Source organism: Coccinella septempunctata, chromosome 1 (assembly GCF_907165205.1).
Source record: "Coccinella septempunctata chromosome 1, icCocSept1.1, whole genome shotgun sequence".
NCBI lineage: Eukaryota > Metazoa > Arthropoda > Insecta > Coleoptera > Coccinellidae > Coccinella > Coccinella septempunctata.
The window spans coordinates 66,116,289-66,144,180 of NC_058189.1; the positions used below are offsets into that span (position 1 = coordinate 66,116,289).

Sequence of the window (27,892 nt, forward strand, 5' to 3'; positions counted from 1 at the left end):
GCGCAGTGTAGTATTAACTTTGAAATTCTTGGTAGTGGATTCCCTTTTCTATTCTGCCGTTTTACGAAGCATCGTGTTACAGTTCTTCTCAATGCTTACTTTTTTAATCATAACATCACTAAGTAGGTTTGCTGATGAGATGTGCTTGTTTATAAAGGACCAGGCTTCCTTACTTTTAATTGTCTCATTACCTTTACCTTCCCTAGACTAGACGTCACTAGACGTGGAGGAGTTAGATCTGTGATGTGCTCTAGTTGGGCATGTTTTCATAGCTCCAGTATGCACGCACAGGAAAGCCTTTGTACCTTGTCGAATATTTTCCTCGTGCTCGTCTGCCCTGTTTTAGCTTCTGACTGCTGACCTACTGACCTGCCAATTTGCCATCGTCAAGGCCCCAAATGGAGTACGCCCCATCGAAGAAAAGCAGATGCTGACCATGGTTCCGGTCTTTTTTAATCTCATCAGAGCAACATATCATTTTTCTCCGATGGAGAACGTTTGGAATTGATGGAACCTTATTCAATATTGGCACGCGCTACTGAGTACTATACATTTACCCAGACCGCCACCCAATGTGAAACGGTGTCCGATTCAATCCCCTCCAGATAGAAACCAAGACGAAGAGAATAGCATATGTCCCATATTTTCTCTAATTCAGTATGGATTCTCGTTTTTTCTCCATTTGTATGAAATAGTTTCTACATCTCTAACCAAGTTTTCTGTTACTCTTGAAGTACTGTAGGAGACTTCTGGTTTCGTTATATTGTGTTGATGCTTTGATAGGTGTTCTATTCCCGTTCTTTGTATATATGTGTATATATTTTTCAACTCATATTGTTTAATATCATGTCATATAATTGACAATGCAATTGTATGCGCGAAATGGTCTACCTCGATTTTTGCTCATATTCTGACTCCATCTTGCTGACTCTGCGCAATGAGGTCAATATTGCCAGACTTAAGCCAGTCAAGGAAGAAGAAGAGTACCGAGGCCACGCCCCTCTTTTGGACCACAGAGTAAAAGCGATGCCGGCAAGAACACACTTCGACCAGTTCAGTTCGTTTCTGATCACTCTAACGAAATCAGCCATACCTAAGTTGCCAGCACGCTCTACGCTGCTCTACGAAACTCACACACAATACACGTGCTTCCTACACTAGTCTACTGGTAAGTCTACTTGCATTATTGATACTTAAAGTGTTTTGTCAGTGATTTGACCATTACTAAAGGTTTGTATTTCTCAGTGCATATAGTTCAATTGTTGTGATAATTGGCCATACTGTAAAACTGAATTAGCGATCCGATTAATTATACTCCCATTCATCAATTGAAGTTATTTCAATAGGTTTATGTGAAAGATGACAACCGTAACTAGCCACATTTTCCATTATAACTAATGTAAAAATAAATCTAATTCACAGGTTAATATTCAGATCATAATGAATTTCAAAAAGTTTAACAGAAAATAACATCTTTCAATCGGGGGAGAAGCAACTTCTCGAAGCTCTTTTTCAACTATGTAATTAAAATCCTGTTTTCACCCTCACGTTGATAATTACCCCCCCTCTTATATTACCCTCAAAACACACACTTTAATGGAGCGCTTCCATCCCCAAAACTAACGCGGTTTCACCAACTTCATGCCCAATAAGCAGAGAGAGAGACAAGGACACTCATGCGACAAGACAAATCTAGAACCTCTTCCTGAAGTCGAAGTTGGAGCGAACCCTCTTCCAGGCCTGCTAGTCAAATTGAGTTCGTTCGAACAACACATTTTCCTACGACCAAACAGAAAGATAACCGCAATATAGTTTGGAGAAACCAATTAGTTCTCCTTCGAAGGTAATTAAATTTCGAATACTGGCAGTTTGAATGATGTCTTAATCAAGCCAGATGACTTTATTGGGGATGAAGGGAGATCGGTTAGGGGGGGAGAATGTCACCGGAAAATGGGAAAACTATGCTGATGTGGAGTTGATTATTGGGTTCTGTGATAGTTGGGGGAGACGGGATCAAGTTTTCTTATGTGTGTGTGTGTTTAACGTTGTCGAAACTGTATATTGTTCCAGCAGTTTACGTCTGTTGATTTTGGTTTGTGCGGTTGGTTGCCTCTAATATCAGAATTAATTTCAGACATAAGTAGATATATTATTTTTCGTGAAATGTTGTAACAGACTAATTAAATACAGTATGCAGTTGTTTTTAGATTATACAAATTGTTTCGTGTTATCATCAAATGGTTGAGGTTTTTGTGGGAGTTTTTTCGTCCGAACTGACAGAAAACAGGATAGCTAAATGTAGTTATATGCTTACTTGTTCAAAAAATTTGTTGATTTTAGTATTTGTATCCGAGGAGCCCCAAGAATTTTGGAGGGCCTACCTGTCTAGCCCATGATCCTGTCTCATTTGCCTTCTCAAGAAGAAAAAGGGATAGTTCCCTAAGTCTCGTGACCCTAAAATGATTCCACTGTTTTTCAAATAAACAAATAGTTGGGGAGGGGACGATGCTAAAACGGGATTCACTCAAGCATCCTGGATATCTAGCGGATTCTGAAGATTAGATGGCAAAAAGAAAAAAAAGGTTCTATGATGTATGCACTTTCAGCGGTGGGGAAAGCGTTTGCAGGTTTTCAAAGATGTAAGAAAAATCGTCAGGTGTACATACATACTCGAACGTGTCAGATTAAAATACTATACCGGGTGTACCAGAGCTTTTAGGCCAGCAGATATCTCAGTTACCTACGGAAAAAAAAATTGAAAAAAATACTTGTCGTAGGAGACCATACGCTCTTTCATGCAGCATAGCAAAATCCACCCCCTGACAAACAATCCCTGAGAAACAACCCCTAACTTTTGTTTTTCAAATGGCACCCCCATGTTTGTTTGGCTTCAACTGACAGCTCTTTTTAATTCTCAATCAATGATATATCATAATATGTAGTTGTAAAGATAGTCACTCGATAAAATTGAATTCGTTAGTGGGTACTGTTAATTGGACTGATCGAATTAGTCCACATTGTAGAGACAAGAAAAAGTGGATGTTGAAAAAAAAGACTTGAAGCATGTGTGGCAAGTGCTGGCCAACATTTTGAACATTTTCTTTAGTATAATGTTGCAGTAACAATACAGCTGAGCGTATAAATTCGTATTTCATTTGTATTTTTATTTTCCATGATTCTGCATGCCATTCTAGCTAACATGATACATCATTGAATGAGAAATGAAAAAAACTGTAAGTTGAAGCACAACAAACATGGGGGTGCCATTTGAAAAACAAAAGTTAGGGGTGGTTTCTCGGGGGTTGTTTGTCAGGGGGTGGATTTTGCTATGCTGCATGAAAGAGCGTATGGTCTCCTACGACAAGTATTTTTTTCTATTTTTTTTTTCCGCAGGTAACTGAGATATTTGCTGGCCTAAAAGCTCTGGGACACCCGGTATATGCCCTACGTGTCTCTGATAATAAATTCATGTTAATCTGACAGTTTGCGTGTTGGGGCTGGCCGTACGGAAGAGTTGAAGATGCTTAGACAATTTTTTTTTCGAGCGTGTCAGATTTTTGGAGTATATGTTAATTGGACCCAATGAAAGCTACTTCTCAAGATAAGGACAATTCGGACGTGACGCAAGGTCACAGCGGGCCTTTGAAAATACAAAAAAATCGTTACTTGTACATACTCAGCGTGTCAGATTTTCATACAGATGGTTGATCTCGGTGTTGCAGACGTGTTGACCCATTAATCTGACACTAATAAGAGGGGGTTTTCTTAATCTGACAGTTTGAAGATGATAACAAGGTTTTTTTTTTAAATATCTCCCTTCCTGTACCTCTAATCGTTTCTGTATTCATTATAAAAGTTGTAGATAATAAAATTCTATACAACTTTTGTCTAAAGCAATTTTACATGCTCTTAACCGTTTTCGACTTAGAGGGCGATAAGTGAGAGGAGCTTAGCCACACATGCGAAAAGTCAAGGTCAATGTATAGAAACTCAGTCTAATGTACATTTATCGCCATATATCTCAAAAACGTTTGAACTCAGAAAAACTTGCTTCGGACAAAATTTGTAAGAAATATTATGCTCAATAACATTCATAATGAATACAAAAACGATTTGAAGTCGAGGAGAGAAGGTAATAAAAAATAAAAAACTAATTTTTGTGACCTTCATGGCCAATTTTGATTGTTTCGGCTTGCTGAGACTGTCAGATTATATTTTTTCCGTTATTCTTGAATAATTAGCTCCCTCTCACATATTTCGTCACTCTTAAATTGTCAGATTAAGAGAATATATACTTTCAACATGAAATCAACGACATATATCTTAATCTGACACGCTCGAGTATGTACTATCATCTTTTTTATTACTATTCTGACATGCTGACAGTGAAATTCCATTTAGTCGACAAAGAGTAGATGCTGATCATGGTTTCAGTCTCATTTGACCTCGACAGAGCAACATAACTCCTTCTTCAACAAAACTGGAATAAATTGCCGGCCCCTTTTATTCGATGTCAGTAGGAGATATGATGTATGAATACACCGTAGCGACATCTGAGAGAGAAACGAGAACCAACCCGATTCAGTTTCCTATTTCTTGAAGGCGTGATCCATTTGTAATGACTTATCGACTCTACGGTAAAAGATGAAGGGGTCAAACCTCCAATACTCCCCTCGCTGTTCGGTCAAACAGCCTGTACGTTCCGTAAATGTTTTGCATCATTTCCTGTCGGAATAGAAGCGAAAGTATTTTAATTTCCTCGCTTTTCCCCGACACCAGAGCGCTATAAAGTGAATTTTAAATTGAGTTCTGAATTTCACAAACACCGTTGAAAGCATCAGGTGACAAAGGGAAGATGTAAATTGGGCGAAAGTCGAGGCAAGCTACGGGACCGGTGGGAAACACCGGACGAATTTTTCATGAGGTTGATACGGGCGCAACTCGACTTCGTTCCTGCTCATCAATCATGATTTTTGGCGGATTTCCGAACGTTATTCACCGGAATTTTTCGAAAGAGATTTATGCGGGTGTTCGAAGTTTCGGAGATGGATAGTGTGTGTCAAGTTTCCAGATTTGATAGATCGACTGAGTATTTTCAGAAAATCTGAGTTTTCATTTTGTTTTCTTTTATGTATCGAATTGTTTGTTTGGTACAGGGTGAGTCTCTGACTCGTATAAATATTTTAACAGTAGATTTTTGAGGTCGAAAGAAAAACCTTTTCTTTCACCATTTTTTCCGAATCGGCTCTGTTTAAAATATGTATATAGGCTATTGAAAAACCATCGAAAAATGTTATTTTCGTTCTATCTCACAAACGTTTTATCGAATGAAATGAGTTTCGGAATATAGTGTTTCATTTATTTGACGAATCTTTGTCGAACACAAGATATCACCCATGTCTTCCAGTTTTCTCATTGTGACCATTACGTACCATAAAAATATCAAAAATTCAAAGAGCCCAACTCTTGAAACTCAGTTGGACGCTATCTAATGAATATTTGAACGGAGAGCGCTATGGAAAATCATGGTACGCCTTGGAGTACCCGAAAATTTCTTTTTATCAGTGCCGAATGAGTTAACAAGTGTTATTTATTTTCCCCCTATAATCCACTGTTAAAATATTTATACGAGTCAAAACTCATCCTGTATATTAGTTTAGGCGACCCCATGAATTTCTGTATTTTTATATTATATTAATGTATACCATTAAAATTTAAATCATAATGTTTTCAATGTCGAAAATTATACTTTGACTCTTTTTCTCCTAAACGGAAAATAAAAAACACACAGAATATGGAACTTGAAGGTATTCTTTCAGCACGCCTATGATTGGACTAAAACCACGTTTTCAGCATAAAACACTGTATTTGGTGAAACTATCCTATAGTCATGGGTGTAGATGGGTTTAGGGGCCAGGGTGGCCACAAACCCCCATGACAGGTAGTGAAATCGACCGAAATTTGAGGGCAAGCAAACTACATTGAGCTTCCAAGACCTTCAAAGAAATCCTCACTACGCCAATGCCTATCGTATACTCCAATGTCATAAAGTGACCTTCCTTTAGGTGAAACATCCTGTATATTGAAATACAGGGTGAAACTGACTCGTACGAATATTTTAACAGTAGATTCTTGAGGTCAAAAGAAACATCTTTTTTCCATACGTACCATTATTTCCGATAAGGCCTTGATAAAAAGATATAGCCATTTTAAGGTGTCTTAATGAGCTATGTCAGCCCTGAAAAAACAAAATTCCCCTCAGAACAACAAGCTGAATCTGTGACACTACACATCTGTGGATCTTTTGAACAGAATTGTATTCAGCCAAGGTTGTCAATTCTTCAAATTTAAGGATACCCTTTAATTTTTGAACATCAAATTTGAAAAATTGAACGGCGCATTATACGAGAAAATATAAAGAATACTTTTATTCTACAAAAGGTTCCAATCTTCATCAGATAGCGTCCAACTTAGTTTTAAGAGTTGGGTTCTTTGAATTTTAGGTATTTTCATGGTACGTAATGGTCATAGTGAGAAAACTGGAAGACGTGGGTAAGATATCACAAGAGTTCGAGGAAGATTCATCAAAAAAATGAAAACCTATATTCCGAAATTAATTTCATTCGTTAAAACCGTTTGTAAGTTAACACTGATGAAAACAACTTTTTTTCATGGTTTTCAACAACCCGTATCTTTAAAACCGAGCCGATTAGGAAAAAAAAGGAAAGGAAAGAAGTGTTTCTTTTGACCTCAAGAATCTACTGTTGAAATATTTGTACGAGTCAAAGGCACACCCTTGAAAACCCGACTTATTCATTTTGTTGTAAGGACAATGTTGTGACACTTGGCATTCCAAAGTTATCGGCATCCAGATTCCTCCTTTTGAAGCAATATCGTCTTCATGCATACGATCCCTGGTGGTGGAATCCCTGTCACTAAATTGGGAATGTGCTAAGCCACAGATTCAACAAAAGTTCCGAACTATGCAACCGAACCAAATTATGCGGTGGAATGTACTCACCACTGAATAACCAGAAGGAAATAATCATACCACATATATTCTTCGTTTGTTTCGAGAATTGGGTTGAATTGCTTATTTTCAATTACGAGGATATATTGATATATAGTTAGCCTAGACCAGTTTCATGCATAAAAAAAAATATTCCGTTACCATAGCAACGAACAATAACTCATTAGAAATGTCAGTGTGAAGTTTGAGGTAAAAAAAGTAAACCAGAGTTACGCAATAAATTGAAAGAAAGAAGATGTCCACCGAAATTGTGAAAATAGAAAAATTGGAGTATCGAGCCATCATCTAGTAACTGTATTTAAAAGGGTTAAGAGGTAAGCAGAAGATATGCTCAGTACCCTTGGTAATCAATGTCCTTCGTATGCGACTGTGAAAATTGGACTGCAAGCTTCAAAAGAGGCAAATTTTCCATTGGAGATGATGACCGATTGTGAAGGCTAGTTTCTGTGTCAGTCCCCGAAAATATCGATGCAGTTCATGACATGATTTTATCAGACCGTCGAAATGAGCAAAAACGGATATCTGAAGCGCTGAATATTTCATACGAACACGTTCATCATATAGTTCACGTCAATTTGGAAATGAGAAAAATTGCTGCAAAATGGATCCCCAAATGTTTGAATGTTGACCAAAAGCGTGCAGGGGTAGAAGCATCGCGTTCGATCTGTGCTCGATTTGAAAACGATGTAGACTTCTCAAACCGAATTGTTACTATGGATGAGACTTGGGTACATTTCTACGATCCAGAAAAAAAGCAATAATCGATGGAATTGCGACACTCTGGTTCTCCAGACCTAGGAAGTTTCGTGTCCAAAAATCTGCTGGAAAAGTTCTTGCTTCAGTTATTTCGAATTGCCGTGGAGTAATCATGATTGATTTTTTGTATAAGGGTAGAACAATAATAATTGGAGATTACTATTCGACATTACTGATTACTCTACGGGGAAAAATTAAAGAGAAAAGACACGGAAAGCTATCCAAAGGTGCTTTATTTTTGCAGGACAACGCCCTGCACATAAATCTCATGTTGCCATGCAACAAAAAATTCGTGATTTAGGGTTTGAATTACTAGAACACCCCCTTATTCACCAGATTTGGCTCCATCCGACTATCATCTCTTTCCTCAACTGAAAAAAAGTTCAAAATGTCGTGAATTTTCTTCCAACGAGGAGTTAATCTCATTTAATCTCACATTGCTATCAACATTCGACAGAAATACTATGATATACCTAAAATAATTCAGGTACTTCATCACAGTGGCAGCCTTTGTTCTCTCTCATTTGATCATTTCTTATGAAAGCTATCAATAAGCATTGTGGAAGATCTCAATGAGTCTGAGCCAGAGAGAGGTCTAAAATGTTCCAGATAACTCAAGAAAAGCCAGAATAAAGAGAAATTTTCACGTGATCCTTATCAATTGTTCAGCAGGGATCTGAAAATATTTCGAGCACTATTGGTCTTGAAGATCATGATGAAGATAGTAAAAAAAATTGCGTACGATACACGTGTATCGCCTTTAAGCAACGGGTTTGCACGTGCTCACTTATACCCTTGTATGATATACAATGACACACATATGATGTACTATTTTATGTGAATGCCCATATCAAACTGATCCCGCTGTCCAAACATGCGTGACCCCAATATATCATAGCATCAAGTTCCATAAACAACACTTATTATTAAGGGTAATTTCGCAGGGTCGACAACTCGTTCGGCAACCTCCACATCAATCAGCATCCTTTTCGACCTTCGCCATTAGGTCGTACCTGTTTCAACAGGAAATAATGGTGATGCTGGGGTATTTGGCCGTGAAAGTAGACCGATGAACTGCTCAGACAATCCGGCCTGTCTGTTTGTAACGATTTGTTTATTGGAGCAGATGGGGGTAGGATACGAAAAAGGGGAGAAACTCGGAATGAGGTGAACGGAATCGATGGAAGATTGCAGATTTATCCCCCTTATTACGTGTTAAAGCTTTGCAGCAGCTTCGTTATGGGAGCTTCGGCAGGCACACAGCAAAATTGAGATATTTTTCCTATGAAAAATATTGAAAACGTGTCTAAAAACAAGATTTTTCGAGAGAGGAAAGTAAATGATGCCATAAATAATTTTGTTCAATTATTTACCAATTCTATGTTATAATAAATATGAAAGCTTGTCCTAGATTGTTCTGTGAACTTCTTTTACAGGGTGTGTCTTCGACTCGTACAAATATTTTAACAGTAGATTCTTGAGGTCGAAAGAAACACTTTTTTCCATGACATTTTTTCCAATTCGGCCCTGATAAAAAGATATAGACATTTTAAGCTCCCCTAATGAGATTTTCCACCATTAGAACATAAATACATGGAATGGACATTGACGTGCTATGAATGTATTTGTGGTGTACAAACAATCGACAAATCGACAGAAGTCTCGAAGTCGTTCCGCTGGTAATGCTTGGCGTGTACACCCAAGGTTGCCACGGAAAAGCCACAGTAACCTATCTCGTCCTACCGCTGTCGTGTTCCATTTTCGTTTTCTCGTTTACCGTAGATTTCTGTCGCCTGGCTCACTGGTGAACGTAGACCAACGGACAGAAGTCTCGAAGTCGTTCCGCTGGTAATGCTTGGCGTGTACACCCAAGGTTGCCACGGAAAGACCACAGTAACCTATACCGTCCTACTCCTGTTGTGTTCCGTTTAGATTTCCCGTTTACCGCAGACTTCTGTCGCCTGGCTCTCTGGTGACGGAAACAAATCAGCAGAGGTCTCGAAGTCTTTCTGCTGGTAATGCTTGGCGTGTACACCCAAGGTTGCCACGGAAAAGCCACAGTAACCTATCTCGTCCTACCGCTGTCGTGTTCCATTTTCGTTTTCTCGTTTACCGTAGATTTCTGTCGCCTGGCTCACTGGTGAACGTAGACCAACGGACAGAAGTCTCGAAGTCGTTCCGCTGGTAATGCTTGGCGTGTACACCCAAGGTTGCCACGGAAAGACCACAGTAACCTATCCCGTCCTACCCCTGTTGCGTTCCGTTTAGATTTCCCGTTTACCGCAGACTTCTGTCGCCTGGCTCTCTGGTGACGGAAACAAATCAGCAGAGGTCTCGAAGTCTTTCTGCTGGTAATGCTTGGCGTGTACACCCAAGGTTGCCACGGAAAAGCCACAGTAACCTATCTCGTCCTACCGCTGTCGTGTTCCATTTTCGTTTTCTCGTTTACCGTAGATTTCTGTCGCCTGGCTCACTGGTGAACGTAGACCAACGGACAGAAGTCTCGAAGTCGTTCCGCTGGTAATGCTTGGCGTGTACACCCAAGGTTGCCACGGAAAGACCACAGTAACCTATCCCGTCCTACCCTTGTTGTGTTCCGTTTAGATTTCCCGTTTACCGCAGACTTCTGTCGCCTGGCTCTCTGGTGACGGAAACCAATCGGCAGAGGTCTCGAAGTCTTTCTGCTGGTAATGCTTGGCGTGTACACCCAAGGTTGCCACGGAGAGACCACGATAAACTACCCCGTTATCCTGTAAATTGTTGCATTGTGTTTCACCCGCATCAACCCCGTTCCGTTTATTGAATAGTTTCAATTCTGATTGGCCTGTACACTGAAAATCACTGAAAGTGCTCGGGATCAAACCTATCGGTAAATTAACCGATTACAGGGACTTGGATCTTCCTGAGACAACCGGTTACTGTAAATTTTGTGTAAACCCCGTACAACTCTCATTGTCTCAGAAGAAATCAAAGTGACCTCTATTGATTTCTTTCTTTCTTTAATACCTGATATTTTGACTGAATATAATTAATTTGATTGTGGTTTAATTCATTAATTTCACTGTGTTGAGTTTGAATTTCTGATCACCGTGACAAGTTAATTATTACATTTCTGTTTTTGAACTGGGTCATCAGCTGTGTATATTTCTTGACTTGGAAATCATTGTATGGTTCACTGTGATTTGGATTATTGTAATAAATTCGGTTTTAAAGTACTTGTTATCGCTACCACCTTAGATAACCCCGAACTCTGTCTCCGACTAGTAGGTACCTGGGTGGGTTTGCTATTCCTCCCTATTGAAAAAATAGCTGGCGCTCGAGATTAAACCCCTTGCAAACTAAACCCGTTACAGGCTGTATCTTTTAAATCGAGCCGATTCGGAAAAAAAGGTATGGAAAAAAAGTGTTTCTTTCGACCTCAAGAATCTATTATTAAAATATTTGAACGAGTCTCAGAGTCACCCTGTATAAAAACAGTTCTAAGTGCTTTCACTCGTTTATAAAACATAGCAATAGTTAGACGTACAAAAAAGTTCATTTTCAGCTTCTCATTCGTATACCACCATTTCGACGGATTTAATCCAATAATGTCACAAAAGTACAGATAAAACACGTCCTCAGCTTCAGGGAAATTTCATCTTACTTTTACGATGGACTTGCATCACGAGTATATTGGATATAGCGGTCATAAAGATGGCGGAATTGAGTTAACGCCAGTGGATTCCGTGTTGGAATTAGGTCCTGAAAGAGTTCCTCTCGCAGATGTTTACGATCATTTTTTTATAATACCTCGAAATCAGAGATGGAACAGTTTCTTCGGGAATTATCCGTGTACTGAGATGGTTTTATATTTATCTTCACTTGTTTGTCTTTAGTATCACCCTAGGAGAATTTTATCATCTTTTTGTTGCTTATTCTTCTTTTTTGGGTGGAAACCTCATTCGAATTCTGAAATACACTGCTCAACAACTGATAGATGAATTTCTCTTATAATATGTGTTATACATATTGTGTTCTTTTAGGGGAAAGTGGGATATTTTGAATTATTTCCATCATATTCTTTTGTTATAGTTTGTCAAGCTCTAGTCCACTGAAATCGAAGAATTGTAGTAGGCTTCAGATGGTGGTATAAAAAAAAACGTAGATTAGTTGTTGCTTGACCTGTTTTTCGTTTGACTACTCAAGTTCGATTAAAATTGACAATAATTGAAGAAATGCAAGCAATATCGATGTATCAGTTATGCCGAGACGTTTGATATCCTGTAGAACTGTGGATACAGGAACCGAAGTACCCCTCAGAAGCTCTGTGAACTTATACGAGTTCGGAGAACCTGTTGTGTTCTGTGTAGGCTTTGTTTCTGTGTTCTTACGCCACCTTAGGTACAACTATGGAGAGAGGAGAGAAGGAGAACGATCGCCCTACTAGAAATGTGTCTCCGAAAACGGGGAACGTAGGCTAGGAGTCGCTGCGATCGCTATGTTTATCGATACGAGGTGGGGATTTTAGCGTCAATTTTAAATGAACAGCCTTCATTTTATTTTAGGTTATGTGTCATTGTGGTTTTTCTGATGATTCTTAAAATACCTTTCTTCAAATCTATATTAAATATGAATTTTCTGAATTATATGCAATAAAATACAAGTCATATTATAAAGGGGACTATGATATGAGCTTTATTCATTCATAATAAATGATGAAATCAATTAAATTCAAAAGAAATCACCGATCAAAAAAATTTTACCTACATTTGTTGATCATTGTTTATTGAAAACAGGTATGTTAGTTGGTTTACTGTAATCTTCAAAATTATATAAATTCGCAATGAGGAGTAGTACATATCATGAGAACAAAAGGTAGCAATCTTAGATTTAAAACTTAGAAATTAGAGTAGATTATGTTTTCAATACTCAGCTGAGAACCGTTATAAACGATATATTATGTTTTGCCAACAAAATTCTTCAAGAATATTTACTTCTGAACCATGTAGTTTTATTGGTTAGACATTCTTATTCAGAAGAGTCCACTTCTCATGAGAGATGAAAATTTTGATTTCGTTTATAATGAATCCATCATCTTTTTGATATCTTCATCGCAAAAGTGCTCTTGACACACAAATTGATTCCGAGTCGATTCTCGAGGTACGGTTTTTTCCAATTTTCTCTCAAAATGCACTCGGAAATTTTATTCTCCTTTTCTTTTCGATGCCAAAACACTCTTAAACTAGCTCACTCTTCAATATATATAATATATTATATATTACTTTAAGCACACACACAGTATTAATATACCATAGTGCGCCAAACTTTTAGCAGTAGGGATAGTGTTATTGATTTTATATTCTTTGTTTCGTTAACATTAATTTGTTGTATTTTTTGTGTGCAAAAGCATGAACTACCCTATTGGTACATATTTTAGGGGACAAAAAATCTATGGTCTCAAAGCAGCGATCGTTCTCCTTCTCTCTACTCTCCATAGGTACAACACTGTTAATTTTAACCAAACAGTGAATGATGGCCCGTACCGAATGTATTCAGACAAACCGTATCGACTAGAAAATTTCATTTCTAATCGGGGATCGAACTCAGAACCTTGGGGTGCGTCAACCACTAAGCATATTATGGAATCCGATACAAATATAACTGACATTCTTGAAAAAAAAATTGATGGAAATTCAGCGATCCCTCAGCAGTGTATTTTATGTAGTATAATTGCATTCCATACCCAACATAATATATCATGAATATTCACAACAGAAAAGTTCCAAAGCTGCCCTACCACCCATTCTATTAGCATAGAATATTTGTGATAAAATTTGGATTCGCATGAAATAATTCCACATCAGCAACTCGCAGCATTTTCAAATATACATTATGCAATATTCATGCTTTCAGTCCTTCCATAATTCATAGAATCAACAGCACGAATAAGGGAATAATCTGTTACGATTCCGCGTAATACTCAGGGTAGGAACAGGTATAGGTAATGCCAACATAATTAGAAAACTCACCGCTGTGTGAATCCCGCAAGCGAAGCTTCCCTGTCTGACGGACCTCCAACAACAGCATGAGTGCATGATCGCCATTTTCGATATCCTGCCAAGTCTCCGGTCTTCAGCAGCGCCCGTAGAAGTCCAAGGATGCTCCTAGCATTTCGAAATCTGAGCGAACCAAGTTTGCCGGTTGTAAATTGTTGCGAGGATGGGAAATTAAACCTTTAGGAATGTCTTCATCAGGGGTGGATATTCCGGTGGCTGCTTTGTCCTTTGAATCAAGTCCAACAATGCGTCAGCTTCCTGTAATGCGATCATTTTTAACAAAGCATTGTGAGAGGTGAAGGATAGTCAGATAATGATATTTCTGGGCTCTTTTGATATTGTTCTGCGTTTTCAGAATTGTAGATGCTCGAAAGATTTACTTTAATGAACTTAATATTTCAATTTGAGACTTTGTTCTATGTGGAATCAGGATCGGAATTGTTACAAAGTGGAACTACCTACAGTGGGTCACAATTAAAGGGGGAAAATTATATTAAACAGCAAATGAAGTGATACAACTGAATAAATGCGTAAGATACTAGCCTTCTCAGCAGACGTCGTCCTGCCATAATGAGGGAATTTTCAGAAATAAGAAATTAGAGATAAAAAATTTAGAAGAGTATGAAAAATGAAAATAAAAAAAGTAAATGTATTTGAGAAAGTAAAATCAATATTAAGATAGTGTTTTTCATTGAATTCATTTGTCAACTGTTAACTGTCAACTGCCAGCAAGTGCCAATCACTTGGGTAGACTACCTATATTTGAGCGAAATTTAAATTTCGTTCAGTTTTTTTGGTTTTCCCAGGTTCCCAGGAAACTTTTCTGGATTTAGTTTTTTTACAAATATTTTTTCTTAGTACGAGGTTTCAATGAAAATCGGATAAAATCGGTTTTTACCTCAAGCCATGACACCATATTCACACTATTTTCATTCATAAAGATAACTTCGAGAACATGATCCTTCCTCAGACTGAGGAGTCTGATATAGACTCCGAAACGTAAGTTTTACCATTCTAAGGCCCGGTATATACTTTCACGTGCGAATAAATAAATTTATTCGATAGATAAGTCTTATTCTTAGGATAAGTAAAAATGCAGTCTTTTCACTTTCAGATAGTGTAATTCATCGAATAAATCTGTCACTGAAACTTAATAATAAGAGTTTATTTGTCATAGATCGAAGGTCGGTACGTCATTATTGGTAGAATTTTTTAGATTCTGGATGTATGGTTATTCTTTGTGTGATTTTCACGAAATATTTGCTTTCCAGTTGGAATTATGACAATTTCTACAATGCTGTGTCTTATTTTACATTACTCAGTGAAAAGTAGTATACCGTGTTTTCATAGAATTGTTATTCGTCAAATAATTTCATCTGAAAGCACCGAAATAAGGTATCCTTCAGCATAGACATAGAGTCTCAATGTCTATGTCCTTCAGATAGGAAATTATTTGACAGATACTTATTCACATTGAATAAAATTCCACAGATGAAATTTATTCGAAGGTGAAAGTACCTGAAACTCATTATCAGGTAACAATTTTTTCCTGATTTGCTCCTGACAAATTAGTGCAAGAATTTAAGCAGGAGCAAATCGATTCCTTCATTTTTTCAATTGATTTTTTTTCAGAGACTGGGGCTGAAAACCCTACAGAATTTCAGAAGATCCAAAGTCCTCCAGATTTAATTTCAATCGATATCTTGAAGATTGTTCTGCTAAAGAAGCTACAGGATATGGTAAATTGATCAGGAGATAAAGTAAGTACCTTATTATCATAACTATTATTATACAGGGTCCTTATAAATGATTGTATCACCGCTGTTGGCTTTGAGCTTATCTGTGCTACTCCTTAATAAAGGGTTTCGAACTATCATAGACTTCCAAAATTGACACCCATTACCTAACAATGTTACAATCGTTTATAGAGAAAGACCTTCTGGCATGTGACCATACCTACGATGGATCGAACCTTGGGTCTTTTAAGAGGATATAAACCTTTCACCTCCCTTCTAATTAAAACGGAATAGAACAAACACCTTTCTCTTACTCTTCATCAGTCCCTTATATGGAGCAAACTGTACAATACCTTTGTTTCCCATGAAATTCTAATGGATCCATCTCTTGCCTTGTTTGATATAACATCGGTAATGCTATTTTATGAATAATTAAGCGACAATGCTAAGAGAATGAATTTCTCGCAAGGCTCCGGTGATAGTTTAGAACTTAGCCTGAATAATTTATGGGCCAATTAAGTTCTGCTGCTACCATGAAAAAATTCAATCATCCTATGTTCGCGTGTTGTTGTATACAGGGTGCAAACGGTGGGTGGCTCATTAGACGTTAACTGTGGACGGATCATAGGATTATTCCATGGTTTACGCTTCCGATCTATATGCCTAAATTATTTTCAATGTTGGGGCGTTGCAGTTTATACGAAAAAATACTACAAACGTCATTATTTCATATGGGACATCCTATTTTCGCTTCTGTATGCTCATCTGAGTATTTTTGTTTATACTTTCTACAAAAGATGCGACAAAATTTTTAATCCTAATCCTGTTGAGTTCAGAACTTTTTGGGCCCCAAATCGATAATATAATGCGGATTTTTTTGAGCACAGGGTAGAATTTTTGATATACAGGTTCAGTCTTTGACTTGTACAGATATTTTAACAGTAGATTCTTGAGGTCAAAAGGTACACTTATTTCTTATAACATTTTTTCCGAATCGGATCGGTTTCAAAGATACTGTTGCAGTTGAAAAACCATAAAAAAATGTTACTTTTAGTTCTATCTCACAAATACGAAAGCACTGAAGTGCCACACAAAAAAAAAATTCCAAATGTACAATTCCGACTTGCAAGTCGGATGAGATACATGTCAGAATTCTGAGATCTGAGATCTGACTTGTAAGTCGGAATTCTGAGATGTAAGTTAGAATTCTGACTTGCAACTCCGAATTCTGATATACAAGTCGGAGTTCTGAGATACAAGTCGGAGTTCTGAGATACAAGTCGGAGTTCTGAGATACAACAAGTCGGAGTTCTGAGATACAAGTCGGAATTTTGAGATGCAAGGCAGGAGGAGAGCTAAAATAGGTTTAATGACTTTTGTTTTTTTGCATTTGATCCGTGAATGTGTTTTTGGCTTCTTGGAGGAATTTTGGATGAATGAAATGATATTCTATTTTTCTCTTCGGTTGCATCATAGCTGAGCTGTCCCAAAGCTTCGTGCTTAGTGCTTGTGAAAGCACTTGGAGTATTTTTGTACTCCCGAAAATTATGCTGAACTTTTCAAAACCTTTCTTAGTGCTTAGTGATTCGAGCACTTTATCGAAATTCCTATATCCAGTTTCATAATAAAGTTCAAAGTCACTTTGAGTTTCGTTTAGTGTCAGTTTCGGTAGGGTTGAAGAAAAGATTTAAAATTGAAGGGGCTTTAAGTTTGATTATGAAACTGGCCGTTAGTTCTTAGTAATCCCTATAAAGTGCTCGCGAGAGGCCTTCGGAAATCGTGTCAAAACACGAAGAAGCGATCGACTTATTGTCACCCTACGAGCATATATATGGATCCTACAGATATATTATCATATTATCCTGATTCCCCGTAGGTAACGACGAACCCCTCAGAACCTCTGTGAGCTCAACAGAATCAATAACGTATGTTAAAACTTTTGAAAGAAAAGAGGTAGGGTAGGCGTAGGTTACGGGTCCAAATGTGCCTATACATGCCTTAAATGAGACACTTCTGCTCTACAGAGGGCATTTTGCTCACATGATTCGGCAACAATCGAATGCAACAAAGCAAATGTCATTTGACCACTAGCCCCACTACTTTCAAGTCGGAATTCCGACTTGTATCTCAGAATTCCGACTTGTAACTCAGAATTCCGACTTGTAACTCAGAATTTCGACTTGTAACTCAGAATTCCGACTTGTAACTCAGAATTCCAACTTGTAACTCAGAATTCCGACTTGTAACTCAGAATTTCGACTTGTAACTCAGAATTCCGACTTGTAACTCAGAATTCCGATTTGTAACTCAGAATTCTGACTTAGCAAGTCGGAATTATACATAAGGATTTTTTGTGTGTGGCCCGCCAGCGCTTTCGAACACAAACGGTTTTATAATATGTATACATATTGGAAAATTTCTCGTTTCTATCCAACACGAAGTTGTGGTCATCATCGAAGTGATATGGGATAACTGTTTTTTTTTCGCCCAATGAATTGATATCTCGTTTTCGGAATGTTTGAATCGGGATACCCCGAAAAAGAAAACGTGTGGATTAAATCAGCACTCGTGTCGAATATTCCATCAAAGAAAATATCCATTACGTATCAAAAACCGATAAATTGAAACTCGATCATCGTTTTCTTCATTTTTTCGATGTTCTCCAGAGCCCCGCTTCTACATCTGAGGAAAATTGCTCTTTTTCGAACTACGAAAGCGTAATTTGATCGGAATCGACGTCTGGAAGCGTCCAATTTCGACGTTCTCGGAAATTAATAGGACAGAGCGGTGACTTTTTCCATCGATACCGTTTTTTGTCCTTCTCGACAACACCTGTAGTTGGTAATCAATTACGACGATTCCAGGTGAACTTATGCATAATAAGGTGAGATATTCTGATGAAAACTGTATTAGAGGAATCAAGAAGGCTGTGTACAAAGAGATAGATGTATACTCCATTCACTTTTATTTTAGCAGTCGGTTGGCCATGGAAATTTGACACATTTCACTCTGTGTAGTACGAAAATGTGGGGTTATGAAGCTTGTCGAAACATTTTTGGGTTTTAAATCAACGACGCTATGCTGCCCGTTCTACGTAAAAGTTTCTGTTATTACGTATTTTATCACAATGTCGAATCTCTTCAGAAAATATGTGATGAACATAATTGAAGTTTATACAAAACTGATTGAAGGCATACCAAATCCAGTTATTTGCATGGAAAATACAAGAGATCAGTATAATATTATAATATGCACTAGCTTGAGGAGAGTTAACGTTCGTTGTCTTCTTTGGCTAAAGTTTGAATACGTTACATCAGTTGTAGCTTTCAAAAATATTAACCAGAAGATGAAATGCATATGATGCAGTGGTTGGGAGTGGGTATCTCCCGAAGGAATTAACAAATAATTACAGGAATGTCAAATTCTTCAAAAAAAAATCGTCTTGCATCAATATAAGTAAAAGGAATTGAAGGAAGTTTCAAGTCAAGATGTACTTCACCTTTGAACAAAAATTTCACATGAATAAACAATTAACAAGACAACTGGCGCGTATTTGTGGCTGTTCATCTTAATACATTGATATAAAAATAATAATTAGGTATTTATTGGTACTTTAAGACACTTACAATGTATAGGACACGTCAAATGAAAAATCAATTTTCGGGAACTTATTCTACGATGACATTCATCGAAAATCCTGTAGTAAACTTTTCGCATTAATTCACTCAAACATAAAATTCTCAGATGCCACCAATTTTTTGGGTCTCCCAATAGAAGGAAATTCTTTGTCATCCTCTTCATTCATAATCTTTCTGATTGTGGAAATATTCAGTTGAAATATAAGTCGTTTAGATTCAGATGAAACATTATTTAAATTCTCTTACATTTAATATGTTCGCTACAGTCTGACGTATTGTGGATTTTAGAATATCAGGATATAACTATTTGAATGAGCGGACCTGAATTCTAAATAGCACTTCCTGAAACCTAGTCTTTTTTTTCAATCCGTTTCGGCATTTTCGTAATAAAAATTGATATTAGTTGTGGCAACGGCGTTATGACATCAACGACATTACCAACCTTACTCTGTTCTAGTTACAACAACTTGAGAAAATTATTTCATGGCCAACCAACTGCTAAAATAAATGTGAATGGAGTATACTAGAAGTGTCAGAAGAACGACTTGAAACAGTAAAACTGAGAAATGGGTCAGATAACTGGGTAAGCATTTAAATTTATCATATTTAAAAGTTGCTGAAAAGATTGAAAACTTTTGAAACACTATCAAAATTTCGGAACTTTCTTCACCTTTCTGGAGCAATCTGTTTTAAAACCAGTATTTTAACATTTCCAAATTACAACAGTCGAATCAATGTTTTGATATCTATTGTAATATTCAGGCAAATTTTTCACATATACCTTTTTCTTCTCGAATATGCATCCCCCACCAACCATCACTTTTATCATCCATTTTTCAACCCCCGCATGAACCTCTACGATCGACAATAAGCCCAGACAAGATGTCCCAAAAAATATCGCCCTTTTATCCACTTCCAGCTCGTTTGTTCGAAACGATCGTCCGCATTAAAGCAAACATAGGAACGATGTAGGTACCTACATTCGAGTTTCCCTCTCTGTTTTTCCCTCGCTTTTATCGTTTCGCAAATATTATGACGATCTGGCCCGTTCGTTTGGGAGGCACGTACGGGGAGTTATTTTTTTTTTGTTCTGTCGTAATGTGTTGATGGTCGTGATTATGATTCTTTTATTCGATGTTTATTTCATCCGTCTGTTGCGCGTATGTTTTTTACGGGTTTATCCGGGAAAAGCCTAAGCCATCGAATCAGCCATCAAACACATGTAGGTGGCTATCAGTACACAAAATCTGCGCTGCTGATAAAATTGAAAATAACAATTAATGACCAAATCATCCTCAGTGACAAAAAGTCATACACTGCGCAAAAAAATTAACGCACATTATGGAAATCTCAAATTTATTCTACAACTGAAGGTGTTCTCAATGATAATTAGTTTTATCAGAATTATGCATGCATATGTTATCCACTTTCAACGGTTTTCTTCAATACCGATGTTTTTTCCCAGCAGGAATAAAAAAAGATGATATTATCAGATTTTGAATGTATTGGCTCCATTCTAAAATTCTCTTCTTGTTCTCAATCAATTCTAGTGATCAATAGTTTTTCTTTCGTTTGATTTTCTACACTCGATCGCTATGCAACGCGAAACACGCAATTTGACCCAAGAGGAATGTGCTCAAGCGGTAGTTTTGCGAGAAGAAGGGTGGACATACACAAGAATTGCAGGAAGGTTTGGAGTTTTCCATACAAGTGTGTTCAGAATGTTGCAGCGATTCAGGGAGACAGGTATGAATGTCCGAAGACCAGGACAGGGTAACAACCGCCATTCAATAACGTTACTGGAGAGTTTCTTCGTTGAGACAACGGTTTGCAACCGCTCGCCTCCTTCAAATTCAGCTTGAGCAAACTCATGAGGTGCAAATTAGCACTCAGACAATAAGAAATCGCCTCAGAGAATATGATTTAAGGCCTCGTGTCGCGGCAAGAGGACCAGCTCTTACCCCAGCCCATCGAAGGGCGCGTTTGGATTCTGCGAGAGAGCATATCCATTGGGAAGAGGCCGATTGGGAAAGTATTCTCTTCACAGATGAGTCTACATTCTGCCTCTACCATTGTGATCGACGTTCCCTTGTATACAGACGTCCACATGAAAGATATGCCCAGTGCAATTTTCTGAATACTACTGGTTTCGGAGGAGGATCGATTATGGTATGGGGTGGAATATCTTTGACTGCTCGCACAGACCTAGTGGTCGTTGATAATGGAGCTATGAATGCTGATAAGTATATAAGGAACATTCTTGAAGAGCATGTAGTGCCATTTGCCCCATACATTGGTGAAAATTTCATTTTTATGGACGATAATGCCAGACCCCATAGTGCGCATCGTTCAGGAGTACCTTGAAGAGATTGAAGTCTCTCGAATGGAATGGCCAGCAAGAAGTCCAGATCTCAATCCGATTGAGCAGGTTTGGGACAACCTCAATAGAAGGCTGAGAAGTTCAGAAAATCATCCAGCTACTCTTAATGACTCAGGAATCCAACTCGGAGAAATCTGGAAAGGATTGGATCAGAACATTTTAAGATCACTCATTTTGAGTATGAACCGTCGTTGCCGAGCTGTAATTAACGCAAGGGGTGGAAATACCAAGTATTAAATCACTTATCAGCATTTCAGTATTTTGAAAATTGTTCATTTCTCTTCTTTCACATAAGATTCGGTGAAATCCTGAATTTTTCTTCCATTTAATGTGTCTTGTTTCGTTCAAAACCTTCCCGAGAGAACATAAAAAATAAGTTATGAAGTCAATGTAGAGTTAACTTTCATTAAAATTGAGATTTTCAGAATGTGCGTTAATTTTTTTGCGCAGTGTATTATCGTCAACAAAAACAAGAAACCTTCTATCTGACAGCATGTTTTTTAGTAAGCGAACCATCTTTCCACACTTCAGATTTGTATAAACTTTGAAAATCAAACCATCCTTCCATACTGTGTCATATGCTGCAGATAAGTCAACAAACGCTGTACCTGTTTTCAGTTTATCATTGAAACATGCTTCAATGAAATTGTTGAGGCTAAGAACGCGAACACAACAATTTCTATTTTTCTGAAATCCCCTTGGCAATTTTGTACAGAGTTTTCTAAAGACTGAACTCTGAATAAACAAATGGGTCGATAAATACTAGGATCAGAAGAATCCTTTCCACGTTTCACAATTCCCATGACTTTCGCCTTTCGGATCTAGGCCTGAAAATTGCCAGAATTTAGAATGTTATTATAAGAAGATAACAACCAATTTTCCTTAAATGCTTGATGAACTCTGGATAAACTCCGTCGAAACCAACAGTGACACAAAAATTGCCAACAAAAAACATCTACTATACCCTTCTACTCGTAGAGTATGCATGATTAACTCTACAGTCATACATGATAATTTGGGCAATTCAATATAGAAATCGAGTGAATCGGCCTGCTATTCGAACATTTTTGAACAAAACGGTAGATACTAAAGATATGGATTTTGTACTTTGCTTGTTTCTGAACTATTTCTATACTAGAGTTTTCTTGCTTATAATTTCCGCCTCTACAATAATTTTCACTAGATTTTTCATCATCTTATTCAAACTGAGTGGTAGGACAAAATTACCAATATAATAATCACATCAACTTTGAATTTATCAAGAAGTCAAGTGGTGGTGTAAATTGACAGTTATAAACTGCATATCGTGCTATTGTAGACTATTTGATATTTCATATCAGTGATCAACAGCACTTTGATTTAGGGGAGACTAGGGAGCATTGATACATGGGGAGGCTTGATACAGGCTTATATTCGCGATCTGTAGCCGTTTTCAAAAGTATTATACTAGTGAACACTATTCTTTGGCAGAGGGCATTGCGTGACGTTAATCTGTAAGGCTAACAGTAGTTTGTTTGTGAAATATTCAACAAAGAGTGTTTCGAGGTGAGAAATTGTAAGTTTTTACTCAAGTTACCTAAGGGTTTTATGGTCATGCATTAATTCTTCGGCATAAACAAACATTTCACTGGGAAATATGCATAAAACTACTCAATTTACAGTTTTATTCGCTTTTCAAAATATATGAGTATAAGATGAAAACATAAATCACTTTAAAAATTGCTTTCAGGGAGGTTTGAGACATTTGTCGTGGGGATGCCTGATACATGTATCATCTTCAAAAAATATTCCGTAGCTAGTTGGATAGGCCTACATGAAGGCGTCTTCACCATCCAACATATCAAAGGGATTTTTAAAAACCGTAAAATCCCCATGTATTTAACGAGGCCGACTTTTCTTGTGTGGAAGTGACTAGCTGACAATTTCCTGATTTTTCTACACCTATGTGACCAAAGCAAGTACATATCATTGCTGACCTACCTACTGAGCTGAATAATCCTCTCGATTACTCTCCCAGTACATCGTATCAATCCTCCCATATGTGGGGAGGCTTGAGACAGTTTGCATGTTTTTGTGTTCAACGTTCTGTACAGAATAAGATGTTTATGTTTTGAGACTTCTGTAGTTATTTTGTTGAACGATTAATTGAAGAATTATATAATATAAGAAAAGTCCTGCTTCTTCATATAATTCAGTTTCCAGAATAAAAATTCCAAAAAACGTATCAACCCTCCCCAGTCTCCCCTAATGCTTGCTTATTCGAACATTATTTTAGGAGTTTCATTGAGGGTGGAGATTTTTCTTTAGTCTCACTCCCTCTCATTAATGTTTGATTATTGCTTTTAGAGATTCAGTAAATTGCCATACAAATGTCTGATTTGACCTAAAAAATATTTTTCTTCCCAGTAAAAATACAGTTATAGTGGAAGGGATACATACTGCTGCCAGCCAAATCCTACAAGTCCGGAAAACCCAATATTCGCCAAAAACTGCCCTCCTATCACTTCGCGAACAAAAACACGCGCCGATAACCGGTGAAACTTGCCGCGTCGCGTCGTCAACGCTCTCGGAGAATTTCCCGGCCTGTCGCGGCCTCGAGATAACACAGACGGGAGGTACTGAAAACGCGGCGCTTTCCACGCTTTTCACCCCGAGGCCGACGCCTGCGCCCGGTCGCAGGTGGTCGTCTGGACGCCCGAGGTACTTTTTAATATTCATTAGCAGCTAATACCGGGCCTTATTTTCCATTATAGATCATCGGGTACGGCGCGTAGAAAAATCTAGAATTTTGCGAATACATTAATTGTGTATGCATAAGTTGCCGTTGGTGCCACGGCACTAAATACCGAAATTTCAGGGCTTCGGACCGTTCCAGTTTAGGGGTTGAAAAGGGGATGATTTTCGGGGACGTTTGACAGTTTTTCCCACGAAAATAGGTTCTTGTTCTTGTTTTACTTTGTAATTATCCAGGTTGTCATATCTTGCTGAGATTTGGCTGCGTGTTAGCGCCTTTACTGTTCAATATTTTCGCCATAGCTGTCTCGATGATTTCTGACATGAGTATGCCTGTAAGAGGTGTTGGAATAAGATTTAGATTTGATGGAGGCCTGTTTAACCTGAAGCGCCTCAGAGCAAAAACGCGTTAGTTCCGTTTATCACGGAACTTCAATATGCAGACGACTGCGCACTTATCGCTAGCAGCTCAGAGGATCTACAGATAACGCTGGACACCTATAAACATATATACGAAACTTTAGGCCTTAGACTCAATATTGACAAAACCAAAATCCTGGTAAGTCCGCCAGAAAGCCTTCAAACAGATATCAGCCTGGAGAATGAAACTCTAGAACAGGTCGAGCAGTTCAAATACTTGGAAAGCTTCATAAATGCTAGGGCTAACCTGGACACGGAAATACACAACCGTATCAATTCGGCATCACGGGCATTCTGGAAGATAAAGGACAGAGTGTTTCAAAATCACGACCTCAATCTGAAGACCAAGACAGCTGTTTACAAAGCAGTGGTCCTCCCAACGCTTCTTTGCGGAAGCGAAAGCTGAACACCCTACAGGCGACATATTAAACAGCTTGAACAGACGCAGCAACGTCATCTAAGACAAATAATGCACATCAGATGGTTCCACAAAGTTTCGAATGCTGAAGTCTTGCAACGCGCGAGTTGCATAACAATTGAGACTCAAGTAACGAGGGCCCGACTCAGATGGAGCGGCCACATTCTGAGGATGCAAGATACAAAACTCTCCAAAATAGCTCTGTATGGCGAATTGACAGAGGGAGCTCGGAAACTAGGAGGCCAGTATAAGCGGTTTAAGGATATACTGCATCAATCCCTGAAATCAGTTAATGTCAATCATAACTGGGAACAAGTAGTGATAGACAGATCACAGTGGAGGTCTCTGGTCCACAGTTATAATGGAGACTCGAGAAGAATACAGCGGCGGCCAGATCTGGTTGATGACATCCATGCCCGGAGTGTGGAAGGATCTGCAGGTCACGGTTGGGTCTCTTCCATCACATACGGGCATACAGTCGTAAATAGCACTAGAGATTATGAGTATGATAGCGCCGATGGTTTTGTTCTGATCTGGCTCCAATGGACTTTTTCCATGGGGTCACCTGAAATCCAACTTCGATCATCAATTAATGCTGTCAGATTACACCAAAAATCTTGAGTAATGTACGTGAAGTTTTCAGCAAAACTTATATCACTGCATGTAATAGTTGGGGAGCCGAAGAGGGAAATTTTGGGATATAAGGGGACATACCTTGCATCCTGTAGAAAACCTTTACCAAAAATAAGACCTGTATATAGGGGGAATTGTCTAGGACAGCCTGTCAGAATAGTAAAAAAATTAAATCTGACAGTTTTAGGAAGCCGAAACAATAGAAATTGGCCATAAAGGTCACAAAAATCAGTTTTTTTGAATTATCTCCTTCCCTGGGCTTCAAATCTTTTTCGCATTCATTATAAATGTTGTAGAGCATAATATTTTCTACAAATTTTGTCCCAAGCAATTTTTTCTACGTCCAAACGTTTTTGAGATATATGGCGATTTGCTAGGTGTTTAGCGATACATGCTGAAGTGAAAATTCACTCGTTGGAAAATAGTACATTCGAGTTATCAGTTCCTTGAAAAGTGGCTTCCTTTGGCTCTAATTAACATATCCTTCAAAAATTTTTTTTTGCCATTTTCAACTCTTCCCTACGGCCAGTCCCACAGCGCAAACTGTCAGATAAGCAGGAATTCATTATCAGAGACACGTAGAACATATACAGTATCTTTATCTGACACGCTCGAGTATGTACACCTGACGATTTTTTTTTACATCTTTGAGACCCTGCAGACGCTTTCCCCACCGCTGAAAGTGCATATATCATAGAACCTTCTTTTCTTACTACTATCTGATCTTCAAAATCCACTAGATCTCCACGACGCTCGAGTAAATCCCGATTTAGCATCGTTGGCTCCCAACTATAAGTGAATGGTGCCCTTTTCTATCATTTAACACATTGACGGACAGTACCTATTTGGCAGTTGCTTGTGATGTGACGCGAATGTATACTGATTTAATATGGTTCAAAATTGGAGTGATATACATCAAAATATTAGTTGTCATTTAGAGGATGTGAATATGGAAAAAAAAACAACAGACGGTTTTAGACGTCATTGTCATAACAAGAATATTTTTCTTCATTTTTTTATGACATGGACGTCCAAAGGCGTTCTCATTTTTTCAACAGAAAAGGTAAAATTTCTCTTCATTAGATTTGGTAAGAAAGTTATAATGAAAGTTTAACACGGAAACTACGTAATTTTCGAGCGTAACACTCTCACATTTGAACAAATACTGAACACGCTGAGTGGCTGTGTCGCGGCTGAATACTCGGTATGGCGAAGCGAATGATTCGACCAAGATCGTCATCTTTCGGGTTCACAAAATTCAAAATGTGTGAACGATGTGACGCTTTTTCATAATATCACGCTTTTCCAACGTCCAGGAACGTCATGTCGATGTTAGACGAGTTTATAGGAAGACGTCTATAAACGTCCAAAAACTGTGCCGTCACATGATGCACAGTGACCTGAACGTCTATAGACGTCGTTGTCCGTCAATGTGTTAATAAAATTATCACAGTAAGTACTCTTCCACTATTTCACCTGATATTTTGTTATCGATGGAAATTTTGAAGTGAAATTTCAGGATCAGATAGTACTCGATATGATATTCAACATGAGGTATCGCAACACCCCTCATTCCTTATCAAAATCAAGGGGTTGTTTACACTCCCGTTAGGGGATTGAGGTTAAGGGGATGCAAAGAGCGGAAAAGTTGTTATCTCTCGAATCAGAAATTGTCGGGTCAGATAGATTTTCCACATTTTCCTTTCAAAACCGGAAAATCGAGGTGTTAAGTTTTCGTTGGACCACACTGTAAGGAGTTATCATGGGAGGAATATAACTCTTCCACCCTCTTCAACATGAGTTTTCTAGGAAGAGTGGGAAGGAAATCTTATTAGTGATATGTCCCAATGACGTGCTTTGGAGAGGATTAGACTTCGTGGATATCCAACACCAACACAAAATTAATTTTTTCTTTCTTCATACGCCTGACATTGACACTCGGTACTCTTTTTTCTATGTCAATTAGTATAGATCATTCCTCCAAAAAACCAGCCAAGCTCGTCATTGAAACATCACAATTGGCTGCAATACGAAGTGAAAAATTACCAATTATCGTAATCTGATTGATATCGGGTACGTCAATATTGACCGATGGACGTGATTTAATGAAGAT

General features: G+C 38.0%; 2 protein-coding genes across 2 annotated transcripts in view; both read right to left on the reverse strand.

Moving 5' to 3' along the window:
- LOC123316082 overlaps nt 1-13,886 on the reverse strand; it is a 95,344-nt gene extending 81,458 nt beyond the window's left edge. The window contains exon 1 of the mRNA XM_044902022.1: nt 13,795-13,886. Coding sequence (XP_044757957.1) covers nt 13,795-13,869 — 75 coding nt within the window. The 5' untranslated portion in view covers nt 13,870-13,886. The remainder of the gene's footprint in view (nt 1-13,794) is intronic.
- Nucleotides 13,887-13,961: 75 nt separating this feature from the next.
- LOC123307603 lies at nt 13,962-24,293 on the reverse strand. The gene is made up of 2 exons (XM_044889982.1): nt 24,015-24,293; nt 13,962-14,079 (listed from the first exon to the last, which is right to left on the reverse strand). The coding sequence occupies exons 1-2, from the start codon at nt 24,291-24,293 to the stop codon at nt 13,993-13,995; spliced, it is 366 nt and encodes a 121-aa protein (XP_044745917.1). The 3' UTR covers nt 13,962-13,992.
- Between the last annotated feature and the right edge of the window lie 3,599 nt (nt 24,294-27,892).